The sequence below is a fragment of the Vicugna pacos genome, chromosome 19, assembly GCF_048564905.1.
Source record: "Vicugna pacos chromosome 19, VicPac4, whole genome shotgun sequence".
Lineage (NCBI taxonomy): Eukaryota > Metazoa > Chordata > Mammalia > Artiodactyla > Camelidae > Vicugna > Vicugna pacos.
Window position 1 is genome coordinate 36,169,848 of NC_133005.1, and position 26,397 is coordinate 36,196,244.

General features: G+C 43.3%; 1 protein-coding gene across 3 annotated transcripts in view; it reads left to right on the forward strand.

Moving 5' to 3' along the window:
• The window catches only part of ARFGEF2 (ARF guanine nucleotide exchange factor 2), an 81,029-nt gene that overhangs the window by 13,704 nt on the left and 40,928 nt on the right, over positions 1 to 26,397 (forward strand). Inside the window, exons 3-14 of one of the 3 annotated variants that reach the window (XM_072944357.1) lie at positions 514 to 637; positions 7,262 to 7,408; positions 8,345 to 8,524; positions 8,883 to 9,117; positions 17,113 to 17,181; positions 18,854 to 19,005; positions 21,342 to 21,472; positions 22,702 to 22,936; positions 23,540 to 23,639; positions 24,386 to 24,525; positions 25,292 to 25,400; positions 26,084 to 26,267. In XM_072944357.1, the coding sequence (XP_072800458.1) occupies positions 514 to 637; positions 7,262 to 7,408; positions 8,345 to 8,524; positions 8,883 to 9,117; positions 17,113 to 17,181; positions 18,854 to 19,005; positions 21,342 to 21,472; positions 22,702 to 22,936; positions 23,540 to 23,639; positions 24,386 to 24,525; positions 25,292 to 25,400; positions 26,084 to 26,267 (1,806 nt within the window). Of the gene's footprint in view, positions 1 to 513; positions 638 to 7,261; positions 7,409 to 8,344; positions 8,525 to 8,882; positions 9,118 to 17,112; positions 17,182 to 18,853; positions 19,006 to 21,341; positions 21,473 to 22,671; positions 22,937 to 23,539; positions 23,640 to 24,385; positions 24,526 to 25,291; positions 25,401 to 26,083; positions 26,268 to 26,397 lie in introns of all 3 variants that reach the window. The other 2 variants (XM_072944356.1, XM_072944358.1) reach the window with 2 other exon arrangements.

Below are 26,397 nucleotides of genomic sequence, written 5' to 3' on the forward strand. Positions count from 1 at the left end.
CTGTATGTGTCTGAACTGATATCAGGTTACTGGCTCAATAATTGCATATTTGGAGGAAAGGATAAGGAAGGTCAAGTTAATGCTGTTGTACCTTTTATTGACATAAGGGGCACAGCCCTTGTCTCCTGTATGTCCTGCTTCCTTAGGCAGGAAGACAGATTGTCCTGTTAAGTGGCTGCTCCTTGTCTTCGTAGTAATGCAGCCAGTGAGTCACGTTTCAGAAATACAGCTCTGACATGGCAGATGCCAGGATTCAGTCCAGGATGCTGACGATACAGCTTGTTAATCCGAGACCTTGTTCTCTGCATGTGGCACTTTGGTGTTTTTTGCTAAAGCATGTGTTTCAACTTTTCATTGTCTAGCCCCATAGGTGCAGTTTGCAGGCACTTTTAATTAATGATTGCACGTGGGATGAGAAGTTAGCGTGAGGTGTAGGAAAAGCAAGCCCTCTTTTTGTTTGTTTGTTTGTTTGCTTCATTTCCCCTCTCCGGCCCTCTCTTGTTTTTTTCCTAGGCTTGGTGCCGCCGCACCACCAAAGGCAAACTTCATCGAAGCTGACAAGTATTTCCTTCCATTTGAACTAGCTTGCCAGTCCAAGTCCCCACGGGTGGTCAGCACGTCCCTCGACTGCTTGCAGGTACCATATTTCAACTTGATAGTATAAAGGATGTTCTCTCAAGCCACAGGTGTCCTTACACTGGAGCTATGCCAGTGACCCTCTGGTACTCAGAGTGCTTATGGGGGTGATGGAGAAAGGTGAATTCCAGTCTTTCCTTCTGAGGTCTTCTGAGGGAGGGAAGAATGAGGGGTCTGACCTCTTTATGTAAAAAAGAATTTATTTCTCTAGAAGTATTTTGTTGACCTCTTATGTATGTTTTCCTAAATGAAACCTTTAGCATTGATGGAATATTTGGTACATACACGGGCACGTAACGTATTTTTATGCAACTTCTTTATTGATGGCATTCATAACATTATATTCATAACATCAAGTAGAGCAATATAGTCAACTCTTGTTCTTTGTGGTAATGGTCTGTACTGTCGCTGTGAACACTGAATTAGCAAATGCTGGGCCATTGTTCCTAGAAGAAATACACAGTTAGGTTCCTGCGAGCCCTTGGTCACAACATGTTTATCAGCTCATCAGAATGTAACTTTATTCCTTGTGTGTTTCTGTTTAAAGGCACTTTATTTAATATATATTGATTCGTTAGCATTGAATTCATGGTCAACAGCACTGCTGCATGCCTGAAAAAAGCTTATCCCACGCCATTTCTCTGTTGGACACGTCCTTCTGCCTTCTTGCTCTTAGGAACACTAGACAGCACTATGCTTGGGGGCCATTTTAAATGGCAAAATCACCAGCAAAAAGGACAAAAATGTGAAGAATGTGGCACCAAATAGATAGCAAAAAAAACACTGCTTACAGTATGAGAGGTGAAATAAGAAGGCAGAGTCTCCTTATTCCACGGGGCATTGGTGGTTCAGTGGTAGAACTCACACCTCCCAGAGTCTCCTTATTCAACCTCGTCTGGAACCTTGTGCATCAAGTGATTCAATTCAAATTTTTCACTGCCCGGCGGTGACTGCAAATGACTGCAGAAGCATCCCAACTATTGATTTGGGTCTTACAATGAATTTTAGTGAGTGGGTGCATTTGCAAATACAGAATCTGCAAATGATGAGGATCCACTGTATTTGGGGCCACAAGCAACCTTGTTATAAATTAGTTTTTTACTGATGGAGAAGCAGGAGGGGAGAAGTTGGGGTGACTTGTCCAATAGTGTGCAGATAGGGACAGAAACAGGACTACAATTTGGGTTTCTTCATTCCTGGTCCAACATGCTTGTATTTTTTCTTCAGATCTACTCCTGAGACTTCTGGTTACTTCAAAGAATATTTATTTTTAACCCCAGGGGGCAACCTACATCAGGAGAAAAGAGCTTGATAAATTTTTTAAAATACATTGAAGAGATCCACAGTTTACCAGTACTTTGTAGAACAGGGTTAAACGTGAATAGATTCTGTGTTATTACTGCTTAGAAGCTGTGTTGAAAAAAATATCTGGAACCTTGTCTGAATTTCTTGAGAAAGTGCCGTGATTGATTGGTTATGTCTGCTGAGGCACAGGGCTGCCAAGTGGCAGTGGGCATGCCACATTTTTGGCATCTCTACTCTAATATTTACTCTATTAATCTTTCTTTTTTGATGTATCTATACTTGAAAATTGATGACAGTTTCTTCACAGAAGCAGCTCTTCCAAATGAAAAGCCGTTTTCTCATTCAGTATAATTCTGTCCAGATTGTCCTATGTGAAACATGTCATGAGCCAAGAATGTTTAAATGGCAGGCGCAAATCCTACTTCTATCCTAAAATATTTGTTGCTGTGAACATTTTCTGAGGGAATTTGGCATAAGTTTAATTTTAGTTGTTTCGTCCTCTTGTTAAGGTTTAGTTTGGAAGTGGGTGCTGATAGTTGAGATTATTGACGTACTGAACAGTGGCTCACGTATCGAGCGCTCAGCCTGTGCTGGGCCCTGTGCTAAGTGCTTTATCCCCATCAACGTGTTTAATCTTCCCAACAACTGTCTGAGGTTCTTGCTCTTATCCTCATTTTAGAATCAATGAAACTGAGGCTTAGAGAATAAAATGACCAGCGCTGCCAAGTTCCCCTGGCCAGGCAGTGATGAGGTTGGGTGGGTTTCTAGGACTTGTTTACTAGTCTCTGTTCCTAATCAGGGGTCCTTAAACTACAGCATGAGCCAAATCTGGCCTGCTACCTGCTTTGGTAAACACAGTTTTATTGGAACACAGCTATCTTAACCTGTTCAGGCTGATACAAGAGAATACCACAGACTGGGCGGTTTAAACAAGACGCATTTATTGTCCACAGTTCTGGAGGCTGGGGAGTCCAAGATAAAGTGCCAGCTGTCTAAATTCCCGGTGAGCCTTCTTCCTGGTTTGTAGACCGACAGAGTCTCAATGTGACCTCATGCGGCAGACAGAGCAAGCTAGCTGTCCGGTCTGCTCTTACAAGGCTTAGTCCCATCGTGAAGACCCCACTTAATCACACCCTAAAGGCCCCCACCTTTTAATACTATCATATTGAGGGTTAGGATTTCAGCGTAGGAACTGGGGGAGCACAAACCTTCAGTCCGTAGCAGCAGCCGTGCCCTGTCGTTAATGTGTTATCAGTGGCTGCTTTCCAGCTACTACCACGGCTGAGTTGAAGAGTTGGAATGGAAACCTGCAAAGCCTAAATATTTAGCACGTGCTCCTCTACAGAAAAAGGTTGCTGACGTCCGCTTTTAACTATTACCCTGTAGTTCTGTCCTCTTTAAGTAAAAATATGCTGTGTTTTCCTGGAAATAGTCCGTTTCTGGAACTCTGTGTACATGTGAGTCTGATTTCTGATGGAAACATTGATGTCCTGGTTTACTTCAGCAGCTTGAGTGCAGTACCTGTCCCGAGGGTTATGGCCCATGATTAGCTTTTTTTTTCTTTCAAAAATGGAGGTTCTCCATAATTTAGTAGGTGCACGTGGATTTCTTTGGTTAGTGTACAGAATGCAGAATATGTTGTCCTTTTTATGACATTGGAAAGTGGCTGGGTGCTCCCTGGAATACTGAATGAAAAAAAATTCATTTCCTCTTGGGGTTTATCCTTGCAGAGCCTGTTTGGCTGGCCTTTCCCAGTGTGGGTAAGGTCACTTCTGCCTTGGAAATGGAGGGCCAGCATCTAGGGGTAACGGTTGATTTTGGCAGGGTTGAAGCCAGCTGCAGTCGCGTCCATATTGTGCCCTGGGCGTTTTCAGGCGTCCCTCTCTGAGTTTGGAGAGGTGATGGGGTGCTTGCCGGTTTGGTTTGCCCTGAGCAGAGCTCAGAGTTCCCCCCAACACACACAGGGAGAAGCCTAGAGCCTTCCCTTGCTTCTCGCTTCTCCTGAGTGATGAAGACTGTCCGTGTTCCTTTCCTTCAGCACGTGGTCTCCACATACCTCCCCAAGGCCAGGAAAAGTGTAGGGGAGAGAGGGTGGGTTCAGTCTTGTCTAAACTAGTGAGTGATCTCCAAGTTTTTCTGGGCACATATCAATAATAAAAAGTATTTTTGAGACTATCCTCTCAGAGTATTCATTATTCTTTAATTAGAAGACTACTGTTATTAAATTACATACATTATAAAACGTATAAAAATAGACCTTTTAAAAGGATAAGATTAAAAAAATAGATAAAAATAAAATTCTGATATCTTCTTTCTCTATCCCAGTGAAGGCTGTAGGAAATCACTGGTCTAAGCCATCATGTTTATACCATGAGCGTTATCCTTTAGTTCTTATTTCTAAAAGACTTTGGAGTCTTTAATGCACATTTTAAAATCTGTTTGTAATAACGTAAGCTGTCCATGACTATGTTCTCTGTTAAATTTTTTTTTAGAACTTTACAATAAGGCTGAAGTCCCATGGACCACTAGCCCTAAATCCAGTTTGCCTGTTTAGATGTATAGTTTTCCTTCTTTCTTTCTTTCTCTCTTTTTTTTTATTTGTTTTTTTAACATAAATAATACCACTTGTACAAATTTTTCTGTGGCTTGGTTTTTCCAACAGTGGTTTTTAATGTCTATTAGAATGCTGCACGCAAATATGGGGCATTCCTTTTGACTGATACGATATGTTACGCCACCGTTTTACTTACCCCTTCCCCTGTAGAGGGGCATTGACAAGTAGGGTCACAGTGAGCATCCCAGCGCAAGCCGTCTCCTGGACACAGGTGTCCATGAGCCAGCTCCCCTGAGGTCTCCCTCCTCTGCCCTTTCCCCATCCCCGCTTTGCATCGGCCAGAGACAGGCAGGAACTTCTCCTCTCCACCTCCGTCAGTCCCCCAGGGTCCAAGCCACCAGCATCTCCTGGGCAGCTGAGGTGGCCTCCTCACGGGTCCCCCCTTCCACGCCTGTGGCCCTTCAGCCTGTTCTCCACTGAGGAGAAGGACTTAGAAGTGTATCCCAGTTCCTGTTCATCCTTTGCTCAAACCTGCCAGTAGTTTCTGCCTCACACGCTGTGCAGTACACTTCCCTCAAATGAGCTTGCCAAGCACGCTCATGCCCCCGGACCTCTGATATGTTTCCAGGCTGTTTTCTATGCATTTACGAAAGTACTTATTCATGCACAAATTGTTTCTGTTTTCCAAAAATGAGATAACGCTATGCATTATCACTGCAACTTGCTTTAAAAAAAATAAGTTTTTGGCTTTGGTCTCCCCCCACCCCACCCCCTGCTGCCCCCAAGGCTATAAACTCCATGAAAACAGGACTGTCTTACTTGCTGTTGTAACCCCAATTTCTGGCATAAGGAAGGGTGAGAAGGAAGAACTTAGAAAGACCCACCGGACACAGGAACTGTGCTTTCTTCTGGCCCTGTCTCACTACACAGACAAGGGAGTAAAATTACACTTTAAACCTTTTTCTATTTGAATGGTAACACGCCTTTTAAGGAGTGCACAGAGTGGGGAATACTTCCAATGTATTTTCATATTTGAATTAAACACCAGGAATTCACCTCCATCTTTGCTTTGCACCATCAGTGTTGGGTTCTGTGTGGCCTACGTTTCAATATTCACATTTTAGGAGTTCGTAGACCATCCCACTCATAACCCACTGCTCAAAACAGACTCGAGTCCATTAGGAGTAAGGAGTGAGCAGTGTCCAAAACCAGAGCTCATTTACCAGGTAGCCAGCGCTACCCTCACAGAAGCCTGCACGTGTGGCCACAGTGAGAGGGAATGCGGTAAAGGGCATCCTGACTTGTTTTTCAAGAGGACACTTGAACCCCTCTCCGTCCTGGCCTGGAGCTCTCTGGGCTGAGGCTTGGACAGCTCATTCCTGCAGTGTCACACTTCTGCTCCCAGCCACTGTTTCTCAATCTGGTTTTCCTTTTCATTGAATGGCAGCACTCGCGAGGCTAATGATGGGGAAAGCCCTTGAGAAACAGCATCAGGGCTCAGCAGGGCTGTGGGTCTTCCTGTCGCGGTGTGGCGGCACCGTGGGTCGCCTCAGGAGCTGTGTCACTTTGTGCAAGAAGAGGCAAGAATGTGACACACCAGAAACCAAAAAGATAAAGAACAGGGCAGTGTTTGTGATAGACACTGGAAGCAGAGGCTTCCTTTGTATCCTCGACGCCCAGAGGGGTTGTAGCAGATGAGAGGTTCTTTCATCTGGTCACCCATCAGAATAGCCTGGATAGCTTGGGGAAAACCTCGGCTCCCAGGCTCCACCCCGTAGGCTCTGGTAGAGTAGGTCTACGTTGAGGCCCAGGAATCTATTAAGGAGTGCCCTTGGGTGACTCTGAATCTCAGCCTGGCTTAGCCACCATCCTGACCTTTGAGTTCACTCCCGCCTCTCAGATTCTCCAGGATAAAATCCAGGTCATGAGTGAGGTGGCCCAGGCAGATGGCCCCTGTCCAAACTAACCTGTCACCTGACTGAGAGGGCACAGCCCAAGCAGCCACTCGTCTCTTTAGCCACATGGGTGACATGCAGTTTGATAACGTAGGTGCAGAATTCAGTTAGTGTTTTTCCTTTAATTTTTGGAATAGAAAATACACTGACATGATTCAAGATTCAAAAAGAATGAAAGCAAGCGCTACAAAAATGTCTTAGTCCCGCCCCTGCCCACGCTGCTGCGCTCTCCCTGAGCTCAAGCAAAACGTATTATTAGTCTCTTATGTATCTCTCCATTTGAAAAAAAAATACTTTTTTTAAACAACTTTGAGATGTAATTCACATGCATACAGTTCACCCATTTGAGGCATACAGTTCAGTGATTTTCCTATATTGTCAGGGTTGTGCAGCCATCTCAGCAGTCTCATTACAGGCCATCTTTATCCTCAGAAAGAAGCCCCGTTTTGCTCAGCAGCAGTCACTCCCCATTTCCCTCAAATACCCCCAGCTCCAGGGAGCCGCCAACAGCTCTGTCTCTGATGTATAGTTTCAACCCCTCCATTTTTTACACAAGTGGTTGTGCACTGGGGGCTGTTCCACACGTGCCTTTTCCACTGGACATTCTTGCACTGTCACGAGGCCCTTCTGCCATCGATAGTGAGGCGACGTGCTGCTCTCGGGGTGGCTGTGCCCGCCGCACCCCAGGGGAGCAGCGGGATCTGTGGCAACTGGAAGTTAAAGGCAGTGCTCACTGCCTGCCTTTTAGTGCGTGGGCGGCCTCAGTGCTGGCCAGACACAAACTTCTCATCTCTGTTCTTTCTGTGTTTAGAAACTCATCGCATATGGACACATCACTGGCAACGCCCCCGACAGTGGAGCCCCCGGGAAGCGGCTGATTGACAGGATCGTTGAAACTATTTGCAATTGTTTTCAGGGCCCTCAGACGGATGAAGGAGTTCAGTTACAAATAATTAAGGTATTTCTGTCCGTCTGCCGGGTCTGGATTTTGAATGAGAAAGCTCATCCCCCTAGGGGTTTAGATTTCTAATTTACCATGTGTTATTTGTCTCAGGAGGTGCTGAGCTGGAACAGAAAAATGTAAGCATCACTTAGATCTTTTGTTAAGTGTCAGAATGTATTAGCATGGTCTGAGACAAGAAGAGTGGAACCAGGTGTGGTTTCAAAGTAAACAGTTCCGCTAATAACTACACAAATTGCTTGTGAATTAAATTGACGTGAAATCCTCTGGTCTTTTCCCTGGAAATTCTAGATTTCTGGGCTGCCGTTTCTCAGCAGGTCCTTGTGTTGGTGCTTTCCTGCAATTTACTCCTGTCCTCTTGTCCTCCTTTTCCATTTCCCTGTTGCATTTCTGCTGCCAAGAGTGGCTTGGTGTGGGGTGGTCTGTCTGTCTGTCAGAGTACAGATCAGGGTGGGTGTGGTCAACATTTCAAACCTTAAGTCCTGAATTCACTTTGTGAGGGATGGCTTCGTGTTAGCCACACCTTGCCTAAAGCTCCCTTGAAAATCCACCAGGGAACTGGGAGACTGACCGCCTGCTCCCCACGCCATCAAATGTGTATATTTTATGATTAATATAGATGAGATCAAACTGGAGCATTTTCCCTCCTGAGAGGAGTGTCTGCATTTTTGGCTTTTTAAAAAGTAAGCGGGTAGAAAGCAACACAACTTAATTACTTCAAATAATTTGGATTTTATGAAGTCAATTATAATTTTTTATCTCAGAGCAGTAGGGAGTTGGCTCTTGGTACTAATCATCCAGTTTAATTTGCAGAGCCATCTTGTTAGACCAAATCAAATGAAAACAGAGCCAAACCCTGTAGAAAAGTTTGGCTGTGCTAGGATAGGTGGGGGGTTTGCTCCTGAAGGTGAAGATTGCGGGTTGTTGTTTTAGGCTCTCCTGACGGCAGTGACGTCCCCGCACATTGAAATTCATGAGGGCACTATCCTGCAGACGGTTCGAACATGTTATAATATCTATTTGGCCAGCAAAAATCTCATCAATCAAACCACTGCCAAGGCTACCCTTACTCAGATGCTGAACGTCATTTTCACCCGCATGGAAAACCAAGTGGTGAGTGGTAGTAATTTTCGGTTGCTGGGGCGGAATACCATCCCATACTGTGAACTGTTTCACTTGTGGCCTAGGTGCCTGGTGAAGATTCACTTGCATTTTAAAGTTTATCCCTTCCTCCTCTGCATTCTCTGCACTCTGTTTTTGTTCTTGCTTTAAAAAGCAGAGAGAGGATCTAGCATGGGTTTTGAAATTTGCATTCAGAATTTGCTTTGAATTTGTTGAAGGAATTTATTTCCTTTTTTAAATTCTCTCCTTCTGTTTGGAAATTTTTTATGCAACAAGCTGGTATATTTTCTGTTCCTTATCAAAACCCTGGAGCCATTTAGATTGAATCGCTTTTTTTGTTGCCTTTCAGTTGCAGGAGGCCAGAGAATTAGAAAAACCAGTCCAGTCAAAACCCCAGTCCCCTGTGATCCAAGCTGCAGCCGTGTCCCCAAAGTTCAATCGTCTGAAGCAGAGCCAGGCACAAAGCAAACCAACAACTCCTGAAAAGACGGAGGTAACCAATGGTGAGCATGCCACGAGTGCTTCTGGCAAAGTGAGCACGGAGAACGGAGACGCGCCCAGAGAGAGAGGCCCATCGCTGTCAGGTACGGCCCGTGCGCTGTCCCCATCCAGCTGGGACGGGGAGTCATCCTGTACCCGAGGGGCGGATGAAGGAGTTGTCTGATGTCATCGCAGGAAACCTCTGACAGCAGCTCTTCTATTTCTGGGCTTTCCCCTTGACTGCCCCTTTGCTTTTCTCTTACAAAACACAGCCAGCAAGGCCTGGTGTCTCAGGCCCCATGGGTACAGTTGGGTAGTTTTCTCTAGATAGTTCCTGGAATAGCTCTAGCTACTGCTGCTTAATTTCAGCTTCAGTACCATGGGTTCAGCATGGAGCACTTGTCTCCCAGTAGTTAATCATTTGGGTGGGTAGTCGCTCGTTCAGTCTTACCCTCCCAGAGGAGGACAAAGGCCTCATCTGTCATGTATACATGGGATCTCCCACTGCCCAACAGTTAGTTGCTATTTATGGACGTTTGTGAAAGGATCTAGAAGGTGGGTGGGTGGGTGGATTCATAGAGAAACAGATACATAGATAGCTTTGTTTTCTTCTTCTGAGACCAAATACACTACTTGGTTTTGTTTGCTTTTTTAAATGAAAGAGACATTGCACACCTGATGAATAGTCTGAAAGTAAATAAAACATGAAGCATGAAATCTTGGATTAAGTTGTCATAGAAGATTATTTCTGAATGTTTACATCTCTCTCTAGGCAATTTGTATGAACCAGATCCTAAATTCATATACTTTTTTAAGAATATACCTTCTTCCCAAGTGATTCTGCCAAATAACTCTTCACTCTCACTGGTAGAAGTGCATACTTTTACATGAAGTATCTGACCCACCTTTATAACTCATCCCATGTCTCCTACCCCCATTATTGGTAATGACTTCTGTTGGTGGCCAGAGGGCCCATAGTTCGGCAGCTTTTGTTCAACTGTAATTTATCAGAGTGCTTGGCGTCCAATGGGAACAGACCAGGTGTTGCTAGAATGTTGCTCTGTGTCAGTTCGCTGAAGGCAAAGATCAAAGAAAGTTGCCATTAGAACCATGTATGTCTCAGGGTGAACATAGTTACTCAGTCCCGCTGTCTTGTGTCTTGGAAAGTGCTCAGAAACTCCTGCCCCCACCCTCTGTATCTGTTGTCACCTTTGCCTTATTAACTCTCAGGGCAAGGACCAGGCAGGTTTTTACTGTATTCCTTATCAGCCTGTGGCTAATCAATAAATATTAATATTTAAACACACTGTAATAAGCGTGGCTGTGTGGATGTGGAAACAGGTCTCTCTGAGCTGCATGAAAGTGCTTCGACTACAGTCCCTTTTATACCCGGCAGCCAAAGTGATCTCTTAAAAGCGTGAATTAAATCACTACCCTCCTCTACTTACCCCCCTTTGATAATTTCCCATCCTGTCCCACTCAGAGTGAAACCTACGCCCGTCCCATCCCCAGGGCTTCCAGGACCCTGTGTGGCCTGGCCCCTGCCCATCTCACTGTCCCCTTCTTACACTTCCTTTCCCTTGTTTGCTGTGTGATGCGCAGCAGTGTTTCTGGTTCTTGAAAGTGCCCTGCTTGCTCTTGGTGCCTTTGCATGTACTGTCCTTTTCCCGTTCTCTTATCTTCAGGTCTCTTGGGTCTAACTCTGAAGCTCCCTATCACTTCTGTCCCATCATCCTCTTTTATTTTCTTCTTAGCACTTAATCACTACCTGGAATCACTCAAGAGTTTTGTGTTTACTTGTTCCCAATCTAAGACCTAGGCCACCCTGTTCAGCATTATGTTCCCAACACCCGGAATGGTTTCTAGCACCCATGGCAGACACTCAGTAAATATATGTATTTTTTTTAATGAATGGGGGAAAAACTGAATTTCTAGAATGCAGTTTTGCAGAAACACAGTAACTTAAAATTCTGCTTCAAGAGAGAATGCTCTACACTTAGTATATTGCTGTGGATTTTGTTGCCAGTACTTGGTGCCCTCCATGAGGCTTCTCCCAGGATGTGGGAATCAGATTGCTTATAAGAATCAAATCGCAAACCTACAAATGGTAGGTCAGAATGGAGGTGCACTGTCACCATTAAAAAGAGTGACTGGCTTCCAGTTCTCCAGATGTGGCCCTTAAGCTTCCAGTTCTCCAGATGTGGCCCTTAAGAAAGAATGAGTCCTTCAGGAGGATGGGTTGAGGAGCCTGGGAAGCCTGGGAGGAAGACAGCCTGAGAGGCAGGTGGTGGAGGTGCCGGCCCAGGGGACACAGGGTCCTGGGTCTGAGTCCAGGCGAGAGGCTGGGCTCTGGAGCCTCAGTGACAGACAACACGTCCAGCTCTCCTGCGGGCTCCATCGTGTAGGAATCGCCATCATGTGGCCACCCCACACTAGCCAGTCACTGTGCCAGGCGCGGTGCTGGCTAACTGGACCCTCCACACACATTGTCCTGTTTCACTGGGAACCGTCCCCTGGCCTTGGGATAAGTTGTCTCCCAGTGAAATTCGTGTAGATGACAATTCACTGACAGACCAGAGCGTCTTTTTCCCCTTAGCAGTTTTTCATCCCAAATTGATAAATCAACAATTTGTCAGTCTTATCAACCTGTCCAAGAAGTGGATCAGATCGCTCTTTGTAAACTCACAAAATGAGATTTTCAGCCTGTGCCTTGCTACCTTATGTGAATTTTGGGGCCTGGCCAGAAACCTTCCCTGGAGACCACACCCTGTTTTCCATTTACACCCCTTCTGATGGCCCAGCTCTTCTTGTCAATTTCTTTAATAAAACAGCTTTATTGAAATACAATCCACACTGCCTAAAGTGACCCATTTAAAATATACAGTTCAGTTCTTAGTATCTTCACAGCGTCACACAGCAATCACCACAATCAATTTTAGGACAGTTTTATCACACCCAAAAGAAACCTTGTACCCATGAACAGTCAGTCACTTCCCAGTTTCTTTTGAGTTCATTTTGAAGATTCTGACTTTTTAACTCCCAACATTAGACTTTAGCACTTTCACATTTATAGAGCCAATAAGTAGCTGTTGTAGGTGTACAGTTACCTACGTGTTCACGGATTTCTTAGCTGCCTTTTTTCTTCTTGCATCCCATTCTTTAAGGAAGAAACAACCCAACTCTTAAATATTACGAACTAGAGAACATGTGTCTTCCCTCAGCCAGCTGTGGAGGTTCTGATCCAACACCCTCAGTTCAGATCATGACTCCACCACTCGGTAGCTCTGTGACCATGAGCAAAATCTTTAACCTCTCTGAGCCTCAATTTCTTCATCTTTAAAATGAGAATACCACTTGTACTTACAGGTTTGTGAGAATTAATAACAATGTCTGGCACTCAGGGCTCTATAAGTATTTGCTGTTACTACCTTTAAGATAAGTTTCAGCTTAAAAAAATGAGCTAGTTTAGAGAAAAATTAGATATTTCAGATGGTAGTCAGATACGAGGGTGGCAGGAGCAGGGCAGCAGCATAACATGAGCCTGTTTCCCATGTTAGCAACACCAGTCCTCTGTTTCAGGAATTTTATTATTTTTGTTGACAAAAAAATAAGTCTCAGACTAACACTTTATAAAAACAAAATGTACCCACAGGTCCCCCTTCTTTCTGGCTTGTTTTTGACACAGCCTGCTTTATAGGGAGGCTTTTCAACCCATTGCTTTGCAGTATTTTTATTAGCTGTGTAATGTACATTTATTTGGGGACAGTGAGTTGCCCAACGCATCTCTTACTGTTGAGGAACCACATGGGTGTGTGGCCAGAATGTGACAACAAACAGCCTTGTGCCCTGCTTTTCCCCTTTAGTTTTCTTACATACGACCGAATGCTTGGATGCTGGACATAACCAAGCCCTGGTTTTTAGGAAACGAGTGTGTCATATTTTATTGTTATCATGTGCTCACACTTGCCCTTTCCAACTCCAGGTCTGCCTTCTGCCACTTCGCTTTTTCCCTAGCACCGTAGCAGAGTATTATTTATTTAGTTATTATCCCAGCTAGAGTATAAGCACCTTGAGGATAAAGATCTTTGATTGATTGGTTGTTATTTTTTTTAACTGAAGTATTGTTGACTTACAGTCTTATAATTGGTTTCAGGAGTACAACGTAGCGATTTGATATTTTTACAGATTATGCACCGTACAAAATTATCACAATATTATTGACTGTATTTTCTGTGCTGTACTTTGTGTCCCTGTGACTTATTTATTTTATTTTATAACTGGTAATTTGTACCTTTTAATCCCCTTTACCTATCTTGCCCAAACCCCTTTCCTCCCTTCTAGTAATGACTAATTTTCTTAATCTGTGAGTCTGTTTCTGTTTTGCTATATTTGTTCATTTGTTTTATTTTTATTTTCCACATATAAATGAAAATATGCAGTATTTGTCTTTCTCTGACTTACTTCACTGGCATAATACCCTCTAGGTCCATCCATGTAATCACAAATGGCAAAATCTCCTTTTTATGGCCAAGTAGTATTCCTCTGTGTGTGTGCGTGTGTGTGCATGTGTGTGCGCGCGCACATGCAACATACCTTCTTTATCCATTCATCTGCTGATGGGCACTTTAGTTGCTTCCATATCTTGACTATTGTGAATAATGCTGCAGTGAACATTGGGGTGCATGTGTCTTTTCTAATTAGTGTTTTTGTTTTCTTCAGATGAATACTCAGGAGTGGGGCTGCTGGATCATATGGTAGATCTATTACTAATTTTTTGAGGGACCTCCGTGCTGTTTTCCATAGCGACTGCACCAATTTACATTCCCACCAACAATGTACAAGGATTCCTTTTTCCCCATGTTCTCACCAACACTTGTTAGTCCTGGCCTGCCTGTATTTCCTGGCTTTCCTAGTAGAAAGGTGGCCATGAGACAAAGTTCTAGCCGATGAGCGGCCAGCCTAAGTAACTGGGGATGGCACAAGCTTCCAGGAAGGCTCCTTACTAAGGGGTGTGACTCAGCTGGGAGCCCTGTTCCTACCCCCTTCTCCTTCTTCCTGCCTAGAACAAAATGGCAACATCAGGAGCCATAAGGCGACCCTGAGAATGGGAGTTACGTGCTAAGGAATCTGAGATGGGCTTTCCCATGTCTCTGTTTTCTGTCTGGTGAAATAGGGACCATGAGGGATGGGGGTATGTGGGCTCATAAGATGCACTCACTCCATTCAGTCAACAAATGGACTGCCTGTGTTTAGCACTGATACAGGTATTTGGAATATATCACTGTTTAGAACAAAGATCGTTCATCAAAAAGAGGCTCACAGCTAATTCAGAAGTTTTAGAAAGCAGTGCATCGGCACAGCAGAGGAAACAACAGAGAGAAAATTCAACCTGTGGACTGGGAGAAAATACTTGCAAACTGTACCTCTGATAAGGGAATAACATCCAAAATAGCTCAGAAACTCATACAACTCAATAGCAAAAAATAAGTAAATAACCCCATTGAAAGTTGAGTAAAGGACCTGAATAGACAGTTCTCAAAAGAAGCCATACAAACAGCCAGGAGAAATTAAAATGGTGCTCAGCTTCACTAATAATCAGGAAAATAGAAATGAGAACCATGATGAGATACCACCTCACTCCTATTAGGATAACTGTTGTCAGAAAGATGAGTTATTAAGGATGGAGAGAAAAGGGAACCCTTGTACCCTGTTGGTAGGAATGTAAATTGGTGCAGCTGTTACAGAAAACAATATAATGTTCCTCAAAAAATTTAAAGTAGATCTACTTTATGATCCAGCAATCCTATTTTTGAGTATATAGCCAAAGGGAGTGAAATCAGGGTCTTAAAGAGATAATCTAAACCTCCCCATGTTCGTTTCAGTGCTACTCACAATAGCCAAGATATGGAAACAGCCTAAGCATCTGTCAAAATGATGAAAGGGTAAAGAAAATGTGTTTTATACACACACACGCACGCACGCACATACAATGGAATATTATTCAGCCTTAAAAAAGAAGGAAATCCTGCCATTTGTAACAACATGAATGGACCTGGAGGGCATTATGCTAAGTGAAAGAAGCCAGTTACAAAAAAGACAAGTACTGCATGATTCCACTTACATGAGGTGCACCTCGAGTAGTCAGATTCTCAGAGACAGAGTGAGAATGGTGGTTGGGGAAATGGGAAGATGTTTGTCAGGGGTACAAAGTTTCAGTTATGCAAGATGAGTAAGTTCTGGAGAGCCAGTGTACAACAGTGCGACCATAGTTAACAGTACCATGCTGGGTACTTGAAATGTGCTGAATGTAGATCTTAAGTGTTCTCACCACCAAAAAAAAAAAAAGGAAAAGGAAAAATATAAAACTGTGAGGTAACGGATGTGCTAATTGGCTTTTTGTAGTGATTATTTTATAATGTATACATATATCAAATCATCAAGTTATACAACTTAGATATATAGATATAGATATATAAAATTCTTACCAGTTACACCTCACTGAAGTTTGCGGGCGGGGAGAAGCGTGTGTAGACTATAAACAGTGCATACCTGCAAACCAGGTGTACCCGGCGGCCACCGCTTTCCAGCCTCTGATCTAACTTACCAAGCCTGCAGCAACTCTGATAAAATGTATTCATAAAGCTGATATTTCTTGGGTGTTGAATGTGTACAAGGGACTTTGGAATGTATAACAGAGATTAGAAACTGTTGTCATAATTCTGTTAAATCATAGCATCAGGGAATGTTGGAATTGGAAAGGAGCTTGGAAATATCTAGTTACGTGTTTACCAGATCATGGTTTGGACGGGATGATTTTAGATGACTCGTAGGTGAATGGTTTTTATTTTAATAGTTACACATCTGTTTTAGCATGCATTCAGAAAATATAATTGGCATATGAAACCTGTGGTTTTGTAAACATTAATTATTGCTTAAGACGAGGTAAAGAGCTTTGTTAAATATATATATGTAATAAAGTAAGTGGTGCATGAACATGGCAGAAATTCGAAAAGTTGTATAAGAGTGACTAAAGCATGGGTAACACTGATCGCTACTAAATCATCTCATTTGGATGAAGAGACAGGTTTAGAAGATTTTGACTGTGGCTGCGGGCTTTTCTAACTTCCATTCAGGTTGTTTTTTGCCTTCTAAGAAAAGCATATAACATCAATATTTTTCATGTAAATTTTCTTACTCATAAAAATAGTTATGATGGTTTTATTTGTCAGTTAAACCTCAGTAAAGCTGGGGATGGGGGCAGGGAATAACTAAATAGTTATGGTGGGTTAAGTGCTCAATGTAAATGAAAATATTTCCTGCTGCTTCTCTAGGACCTAGTGGACCAAGCACAGAACTCATAAAAATAGTGGCTTGATTGAAAATACTCATTAAAGAAGAGCTTAAAGGGTTATTTTGGTTTTGTTTATTTAACATGATGGCCTTTTTGTCCATGATGTTTTAAAGTCAGTGATGTTTGCTTCTAAAAATCTAGTCAAGTGCTGTTTGCTAGTTCTCCTAGAACTAGTTTTCTACCAAAGCAAAAAACAAACAAACAAAAAAACCTGGTACTGAATCTCTTCCACTTAAACAGTTAACATTTTACAGAATAATTCAATTTAAAATTTAGTAAATTCTCAACTGTCACATTAGAAATCTTGTGCTAAGTTCTGGGTATACAGTGTGGGAAAATGAAGCAGCAGAAGGCACATTATTTACCAAGGATCTGGAACTCGAGGGGAAAGGGCAAGACAAAGCTTTACTTTTGTTCTGCCAGGAACCATGACTGGATAAAATCCAGCTTCTGCCTCCAACCCGGGGGTGGTGGAGAGGGCCCTGGGCTGAGCAGCTGTGGCTCAGGAAGGAAGAGGGTCTGAGTGTTCCACAAAGGGAAGATAGAGTCATAGCAGATGCTGCCCACGAGTTTGCAGAGCTTGCAGGGCATGATCAGATTTGGCTTTGGAGAGTGCTTCTTTGCACCCTTGCCTTCTGAAATGTGACTCTAGAGACCGTTGACTTAATCTCCATCTCCATCTTCCTTTGTTTTCCCTGGAAATGCCCACGTGTATGTGTTTGTGTTTGTATTTGGTGTTTGTGTGTAGGGACTGAAGATGGAGCCCAGGAGGTGGTGAAGGAGATCTTAGAAGATGTGGTCACATCCGCCGTTAAAGGTAAGAACCAAGAACCCAGCCTTTCCTCCTACTCATTCCTCCACAGAAGTCCTCAGCCAGACGTTTTAGTGGAGGAGTGTCCTCCTCCAGGGAGCTCATGGGAACTGAGTCTGTCCATCTTTCATACGGAATTCAGAAATTACTTGTTAGTGATGGATTTTATTCCCACTCGGTTTGGGTTCAAGAAACACAGTCTGACAGTGTTAGGGTTGAGTTCTCCACATGGAGGCACAGAGGACTGTTCCCGTATCATCCAGGTTTTTCTAGGAGTGGGCAGTGAGCCCTGAGGTGGTGAATTTTTATGGCCAGCCATCGATGTGTCCAGGAGACAGGTCCCATGTCAGCAGGTATCAGAAGCACAGGGAAGCTTTGTTTGTTTTGTTGGACTTTGTTCATAACTCCCTCAGTTTTCGGTGTGGCTTCACTGGATTTAAACTTGTAGAGCTCAAAATGTCTACTAGATGAGTTTGTTTGTTTGTTTTTACCCAAAATCTCAAGTCAGTGCTTATGTGTTGAACACTCAGCTCCATGCCAAAAAACTATCAATGGGATCAGAAATTGATAAATTAGTGGTTGCAATCAACATGTTTTAAATGAAAGAGAATAAAATGAAAATAAAATACAAACTGAAGGCATTGCATATAGTAATGTTAAGCATTGTTTTGTGAAATGTGTGTTTCAATGATGTATTTATATGTGCACATGTATACTGGGTCATAATTTTTAAAATGTGTTTCTTACTGAGGGTCAGGTCAGAGAAATTTGACCCACTGCTCTCAGCACTATCTTTTTGTTAATTTAAGGTACCACCAAGCTATATACCTAAATTTCGTTATTTGTTTAACTCTGTAAAAATGTCTCTAAAATAGAATAATTTTATTTCATACTCTTAGATTTTTTTTTCTGGGACCCTCATAAGAAGTCCTCATGTAATGAATACTTGCCTGTCTTGTTCCCTGCAGTATCCCTCAGCCCCTAGCACCGAGCTTGGCACGTAATAGGCACCTAATAAATATTTGTCGAATGAATGTCTGCCTCGAAAACCGTTATGGAAGATTGTGCTTTACCAAGTTGTTTGGTGTCCCTTACATGTATAAAGATCCACGTAGTAGATTCCTCATAGAGTTCAGCTGTTCTGCTAATCATCAAATAGGCTTTCTTTCATTAAATAATGAAATCTACTTAATTCTTTGTCTTTTCCTTTTCCACATGGTTGCTAGGAAGCTCAAGCCTATATTTTTTTCCCCAATGACTAAGGTTTTCTATCATAATTGTCAGACTCTTTTCATTTACATAACTCTTGTTCTTTAATCCCTATATTAAGAGCCCTTTAAAAAAAATCTGTGCTTTTTATGTTTAGTTATTTCTAATCTTCTTTGAAAGTAGGTAGGGGTATGCAGGGCTGCTGTATTGCACAATTCTGGAAGCATCACTGACCTGGACCACAATATGAACGAAGGCACCTGGGAGTGAGGCTATGGATTGTAGACATGCAAAGCCAAAACACTGCTTTGGCCAAACCTTTTTCAAAATTATGTCAGTCACAAGGCAGTGGTGCAGGGAAGGGGGAAAAGCAGTTGCTAGAAGGTTATGTGAATAACTTCTTCCTGGTCTCAGACCAACTTATAGGGTAAGTACTAACTTGGCGATGACTTTTGCATTGTATTTTAAGAAGCAGCACAAAAGCATGGTCTGACAGAGCCGGAGAGGGTCCTGGGCGAACTGGAGTGCCAGGAACGTGCTGTTCCCCCAGCAGCTGATGAAAACGCACAGACCAATGGGATAGCAGATGACAGGCAGTCCCTGTCGTCGGCGGATAATCTGGTATGTTGGTGATCCTCTATCAGATTCATTTCGATGTTTACTTTTTTAGAAAATGCAGAATTAAATCTCTATCAGAAGAAGCGAGGGAAAACCAGCAGGCCCTGTTCAGTAATTTTGTCACACCATCCCGGCCTGATGGTCTTTGTGTTAGTTGGTTCTGTTCTTGAAACACGCTGATGGTGGGTGGTATATAACATTGTTGTTAAACCCTGTTTATTCAGACTGTTTAAAACTTATATATCTCCTGCCCTTTTTCCTTCTCCCAAAATGGTACGCATTCATTATAGAAAAATAAGAAAATATTGAGAAGGGAAAATAAGGAGATAAAACTCATCCCTAATCTTCTGACCCAGAGGTAACTCCTCGGTAACATCTCACCTTTATCCATCTAGATTTTTCTCTCCCTCTCTTATTTATTTACCACTTAAATGTAATAACACAACATACATGCTGTTTTATAACCTGCTTTTTCACCTTAACGTATATTATGCACATCCTTTCAGGCCCCCATGTCTGCTACATTATTTTTTTTTTAAACAGCTTTGTTGTCTTGAAAATATAAACAATCAAAACAGGACAAAATATGATGTTAACGTCCCATCTGAACCCACTCTCTCTCTACACCTTTTCACCAGTGTTTCTCTACCTTTTAAATTATCCGCCCACCACACACACAGAGGAGCTTTTTTATGTATTTCCTTTTCCTAATCACCACCCCACTTTACGAAACTTTAAAGCCACTGATAACCTAGGGAGCCGTTTATGTACTGTATGTATATCTGTGCTTTATACATAAAAAGAATAAGATTTTTTCCACGTACCCGCTGCCAAGAACCAATTTTTGCCCCTGTCTCAGTCTGTTTAGGCTGCTGTAACAGAATGCCGTAGACTGGGTGAATTATAAACAACAGAAATGCATTTGTCACAGTTCTGGGGCTGGGATGTCTAAGGTCAAGGTACCAGCAGTTTCAGTGTCTGGTGAGAGCCTGTTGCCTGGTTCATAGATAGCTGGCTTCCTGCTCTGTCCTCACGTGGCAGAAGCGGCGAGGGAGCTCTCTGGGGCCTCTTTAATAAGGACACTGGTCCTATTCATGAGGGCGCCAACCTCATGACCTAACCACCTCCAAATACTGTCACAGTAGGGATTAGATTTCAACATGTGAATCTGGGAGGGACACAGACATCCAGTCCCTAGCAGTCCTCTTGGAGTTGTATCATCCCCATTAAGGATGCACTTATTTAGGGATGTACTTAAATCCGTCTGAGGGGCTTGTATCTTACACACTAGGCTGCAATTTGCTTTGTTCGCTCAACACTGTTTTATGGACATCTTTTCACATCAGTGCTGTATATCTGTTTAGATATATATGTCTAGCTAATTTTTTTAATAATCATGTGAAATTCTATCATAGATTACCATAGTCTATTTAACTAATTCTCTGTTAGGTTTGGGGGTTATTTCAGTTTAATCACAGGAGACAGTTCTACAGTGAACATCTTTACGGATAAATCTCGTGCCCATCCTTAATTCTTTCTTTATGAAAAATTCCTCCAAGTGGTATTGCTGGGTCAAGAGTTGGAAGCTTTAAGGCTTTTGTTCCTTAACATCAAATTAGCCTGCCAGGAAGGCAGTGCTTGAATTCCTACCTACCTGGAAGCTCTCGGCATTCCTTTTCCCATTCCCTCATTAAAACTGGACAATTGCATTCATTCAGATCTTTGCAGATCTAGTGGGAGAAAGATCCTGCCTTAATAATTAGTAGTAAGATTATTTAGGTTTAGCTGTCATTTGCATTTCTTGGTGAATTGCTCACTCATGGTTTTTGCCTGTTTTTCGTTTGGGAGTAGAGTTTCTGTATTCCCTTAATGAATTATGAGAACTTTTTCAAGATATTCATCCTTGTCGTATTACAAATATTTATTTAAAAAATTTTTAAATGTAACTAACTTAAAGAAGTTTATTTTAAAACATCTATCATTTTTCCCCCATTTCCCCTGCAATAGTATTCTTAGGAATACCTTTTTTACGCAAGCTAATATAGACAGTTACCTCTATTTGTTTCAGGGTTTTTTTTTTTGTGGTTTAACCTTCACTCATTTATCATTTTAAACCATCTACAACCACTGTTTGAAGGACAAGGAACGAGGCTTGAGAATTGCTGTAATGACTCCCCCTAAGCTTCTGTTTTGACATATTGTCTCCTCCCCCATACCGTCACTTCCCCCACTGAATGCATAATTTAAATTTTCATGAGATAATTACATTTCTTATTTTTGAAAAGAGTTATTCTTTTGTTTGGACCTTTTGATTTTTCTCGTCTTTGTTCTAATCTTAGGAATCAGATGCACAAGGACATCACGTGGCAGCGAGGTTCTCTCACATTCTGCAGAAGGATGCCTTCCTGGTGTTTCGCTCCCTTTGCAAGCTGTCCATGAAACCCCTTGGTGAAGGTCCCCCGGATCCAAAGTGAGCAGACAGCAGTTCTTGGCCATCTATAACCCAGATGATCCAGGAGACTCTCTAGGGTTCCAAGAAACCCCATGCCTTGTCCCCTGGTTGGTGTGAATGCAGAAATCCATAGGATGGTTTTACAACCTTTCAGACTTGCAGGTCCCTAGTCTTTTCATCATGAATTGTCTCTGTGTCCCCATCAACCAAGATTACTGTGCCCAGTTTTGCTTTCCTTGGTTTATATGCTAAAAAAAAAAATTGTTATAGTGAATATTCACCCTCTTTTTACTGACTAATGAACTTAATCTCGTGATCGGAAAGTCCCCTGTCAGGATGCATACAAACCTCAGTTTCCTGCCCTGGTTGGAAACTTTGCTTCATGGATACAGATTTAAGCCCCAGAGTCAACCCAGGAAGGCCGGACCTTTAGAGTGAAGGAATGACCACAAGGGTGGTAGTGCTGTGGAGTGTCGAAGCAGAAGTTCTGGAGCCATGGGAACTGCATTCAGCCCTGGCTCATTTGAGCACTGGCTCCATGACCGTATGAGTTACCAAACCTCACCTGAAAAATGGCAATATGGAAAATCACCTTATAGGATCAATTACATAAAAAGATAGAATGACATCTCAAGGTGGGGGGAGCTTGCACTTTTATAGAGTTTTATAGTTGCTGTTATTATTATTATTATTATTATTATTATTATTATTATTATTATTATTATTAGTCACTAGTAATAATCTTCACTCTTCTGTTGAGACTGTGATGATCATTAGGGAAAGGGCTCTTGGAAGTGTCCCTTTCTCTCCATCCCTGTGGCCAGGGTGGGGAGCATGAGGCAGGTGGAGGGAGAGCACTGTTTTCCGTTGTCTCTGAAGGTGGAGCGGGACAGATGTTTTTGTCTCTCATGACATAAAGTAGTTGGTTCTGTTAGTTTAGCTGCAGAACCAGCTTCCCAGAATCAGTTTGCACTTTCTTACCCCTGCTGTCTTCTCTGCTTTATGACAGGGAGAGGAAAGTAATGGAAATCGGCAGCCCTCGTTTTGAAAGGCCTGCAGGTTCTGTGAGAACCCACCTCATGCCATCCGCCCTCATTCTCTTGACATTTAGGTCCTGTCACCAGTTCTTAACTCCCCGGCTTCTCAGAAAGTCCTGCTCACGGGTAGAGGAGTGCGACCTTCTCAAGAAACACCCTTCTTAAAATTTTCTCTTTTAGCGCTGTCATGGTTTTCCTGTTCTCTGCCAGATCCCACGAGCTGCGCTCCAAGGTGGTTTCTCTGCAGCTCCTGCTCTCCGTGCTGCAGAACGCCGGCCCGGTCTTCAGGACGCATGAGATGTTCATCAACGCAATCAAGCAATATCTCTGCGTGGCGCTGTCCAAGAATGGCGTCTCTTCAGTGCCTGATGTCTTTGAGCTCTCTCTTGCTATTTTTCTTACTCTTCTTTCAAACTTTAAAATGCACTTGAAGATGCAGATAGAGGTACAGACTCCAAACTGATTTTTTTTTTTAATTTGATGATGCTTTTACATGATGAGTTAACCGCTGGCAGCATAGTCACCAGGAATCAGTACTTGCTGGCACCCCAGAGAAGAGCTTTTTGAGTGAGAGAATACGTCTCCATACAAAGTTACTGCCCCTAAATCTTGTGTGCCGTCCATTTGGACCAGAGGTTTAAACTTTATGGTCTGGGTATTGGGCTCAGTCCCCCAGACGTGTTTGTTTGGCCTGTAAATTGTTTGAAATAACTTGAATTAGCTTCCAAGTTGAAAAATAAGATTCTCCACAACAATGCAAAATTCTGATTTTTCTCAAAAAACTGTAACACCAGTCCTGCCTTTCACATGGCAGTTCCTGGCAGTTTCTCAGGAGCAGTTGCTCCCTCGAATAGAGCCCTGTTCTCAGTTCTCCGTGGTCTGACCCGATTAGCTGTTCCTACATGAGGCCAGGTTCCAGGGCTGTTCCCTGTCTGCGGCTACTTCACTCAGAGGCTCTGCGTGTTCTTCAAAGGTTTTGGGGTTTTTGAGCCCTAATTTAAACTGTCTATTAATGAGTGTCCTCCTTTGGCCTTTCCTTATCATATAGGTCTTTTTCAAAGAGATTTTCCTGAACATTTTAGAAACGTCAACGAGTTCCTTTGAGCACCGGTGGATGGTCATTCAGACCCTGACGAGGATCTGTGCAGGTGTGTCCACCCTGTGGGGGCTCATCCATTTGACTTGCCCAGAAACAGTTTTGATGCTTTCATTCTCCCAAGTCCAGATTAAGACCTTTAACTCCTTCTTTCAGAGTTTTAATGAAGTGCTGAGAAAATCTTAACCTTAAAGGCTAATGCTAGCCAAACGACCAGCCCCCCCCCCCCCAGTTCTCCTCCTTCAGAAGGTGACCAAGATTGGTTTGCCTGGGACTTTCTGGGTTTTGCATGGAAAGCCCCATGTCCTAGGAAACTCCCTAATCCTGAAAGACCAGGATACTTGTCACCCTCCCTACAAGCTGAACATGGTTTGTAAGTCACAGGGTCCCAGGTATTGGTGCTGCCAGCCCTTGACTGGATGCTAAGGTAAATTTGGATTCCCTTTCACTGTACAGTTGTGTGTCTGTAAAACGAGCATCTGTCATCAAATGTAACTTCATAAAAGTTACACAACTTTAAGAGGTGGATGGGGCCCTGGCTCTCCCTTTTGATGAGAGTGAGCCGTGCGAAGGTGGAATGTGCCGCTGGAGATTTCAGTTAGTGCCAGGGCAGGCCTGGAAAGAGGGCTTCCCACGCCCCCAGTACTCCCGCCGTACATTTTCCTAGTGAGTTGTGTCCAAGCTGAGTTAGTAATTCACTGGGAAAAGTTTTTGACAAGAGAATCTCATTTAATAAGAAAGCATAACTACTATCTGTGTCCCATCAGAATTTCTAACACCCGTGTGTTATTTTCCAAGATGCCCAGTGTGTTGTAGATATTTATGTCAACTACGACTGTGATTTAAATGCTGCTAACATTTTTGAGCGCCTCGTAAATGATTTATCCAAAATCGCTCAGGGAAGAAGTGGACACGAGCTGGGAATGACACCTCTGCAGGTAAAAACACTGAGAACACTCACTCATATTTAAAGTTCATTCATTTCGATAAACATTTATCGAGCACCACCATGTGCCCAGCACTGCCCCTGGGGTTGGAGGCCCAGCAGAGAACAGAACCCAGACACATATGCACATGTGCACGATTGCTGCGGTCCTGACACGTAACAGCAGGCAGTGGAGAAGTCAGCTGCAGAGGGCAATAAAGCAGGGATAACAGAGAGAGGGTGCTGGAGCCGAGGCTGTTGCCATTTTAAATGGGATCAGTGAGTAGTCTCCTGGAGAAGGTGACCGTGGAGCCTGAGACCTGTAGGGAGTGAGCACACTCCCAGTCACCTTCCCGCAGATCGTGTGGAAACAGGATCCCAGGCTCCAGCAGCCGCAAAGGAGATTGCCTCTTATTAAATTGCCTCACTGTTAGATCTTTTAAAAAGGGGCATTTTAAGAGGTTTTTTTAAAAAAAATTATATGGCAATGAATGTGAACTTCCTTTTAAAAATCCGAATAACACACTTCATTTTAAGAAAGCACACATCCCGTAGTTTTGCGGCTAGGGTGTTTGTAATGAACAGCTTTAAAGATGGTCAGGGTATTTATAATGAGCCCTCAATATTTCTGTCACCTGTTACCTTTCCCTTGGATTTTGTACTTAATAGCATTGAATGTGAGAGATCAGCTCGTGTCCTCCCAGGGTTCCCGGTGCCCTGTATGTGTCTGCGCTTAATTCATCAGCTAAGTCTCTGTGCCGTGTCACTTTGTCGTTTAGGAGCTCAGTCTGAGGAAGAAAGGCCTGGAGTGCCTCGTGTCCATCCTCAAGTGCATGGTGGAGTGGAGCAAAGACCTGTATGTGAACCCCAACCACCAGACCAGCCTCGGTGAGGGAGCACTGCCGTCCCCACTCCCTTCCCCGTGCGCTACTCACGGCTGTTGGAACAAGCTGTCTTGGTAGAGCTGTCTTAGAATTAGCAGGAATTAAATTTGCGAAAAACCTGAAGTATGTTAAGGGTGCCGTTATTTAATCCATCTGGAATTTGTGGGGGGAACAGTGTGATTTGTGCTGTAATTTCATTTTTCCCAGTGAAGAGCCAGTTATCCCAACATATTTTTTTCAGTAGTCTCTGCTTCCCGCACTGATCTGAAGCACATCTTTATGATATATACCGCATCCCCCGTGTGCATAAATCCTTTTCTGAATTCTCTGTCCTGCTCCGTTGATTTGTCTGTCCTTGCACCAGCGCCGCGCTTTTCATATGCCTGGAGTTCTGCAGTGAGTTTCAGTTCCTGCTAGGACAGGTCCTCCTGCTCACTGTTCCTTAAGCGTCTTGACTGTTTTTGCACTTTCATTCTTTCCTGTGGATTTTTGCATTGTCTTATCAAGTCCCACAAACAAGTAAGTTGTTAAGTGAAGCAACGGAGTTACGTCAGGGTGTTCGTGATCCATACAGCACGACATTAGTGTTACAGGCCTGGGAAAGGGAAGTGCAGAGCCAGACCTCAGCTCATCCCTGTCTGTATCCCATCTGCTTATTTGGTTTCCTTTGCTTTTATGTCATCACAGGTCAGGAGAGGCCCACAGATCAGGAAATGGGGGACGGGAAGGGTCTTGACATGGCAAGACGGAGCAGTGTGACATCCATGGAGTCCACAGTATCCTCGGGAACTCAGACAACCGTCCAGGATGATCCAGAGCAGTTTGAGGTCATCAAGCAACAAAAGGAGATGATTGAACATGGCATTGAGCTGTGAGTGTGGCTGTTGATCTAGCTGAATATCTTGGGAGCCTGGCACTGACCCCTCAGGACGAAATGCCTGTTACAAAAGACCAGAGCCGGGCCTGATCAAGCCAGGCTGTGAGTGAGTGAAGGAGGGTGT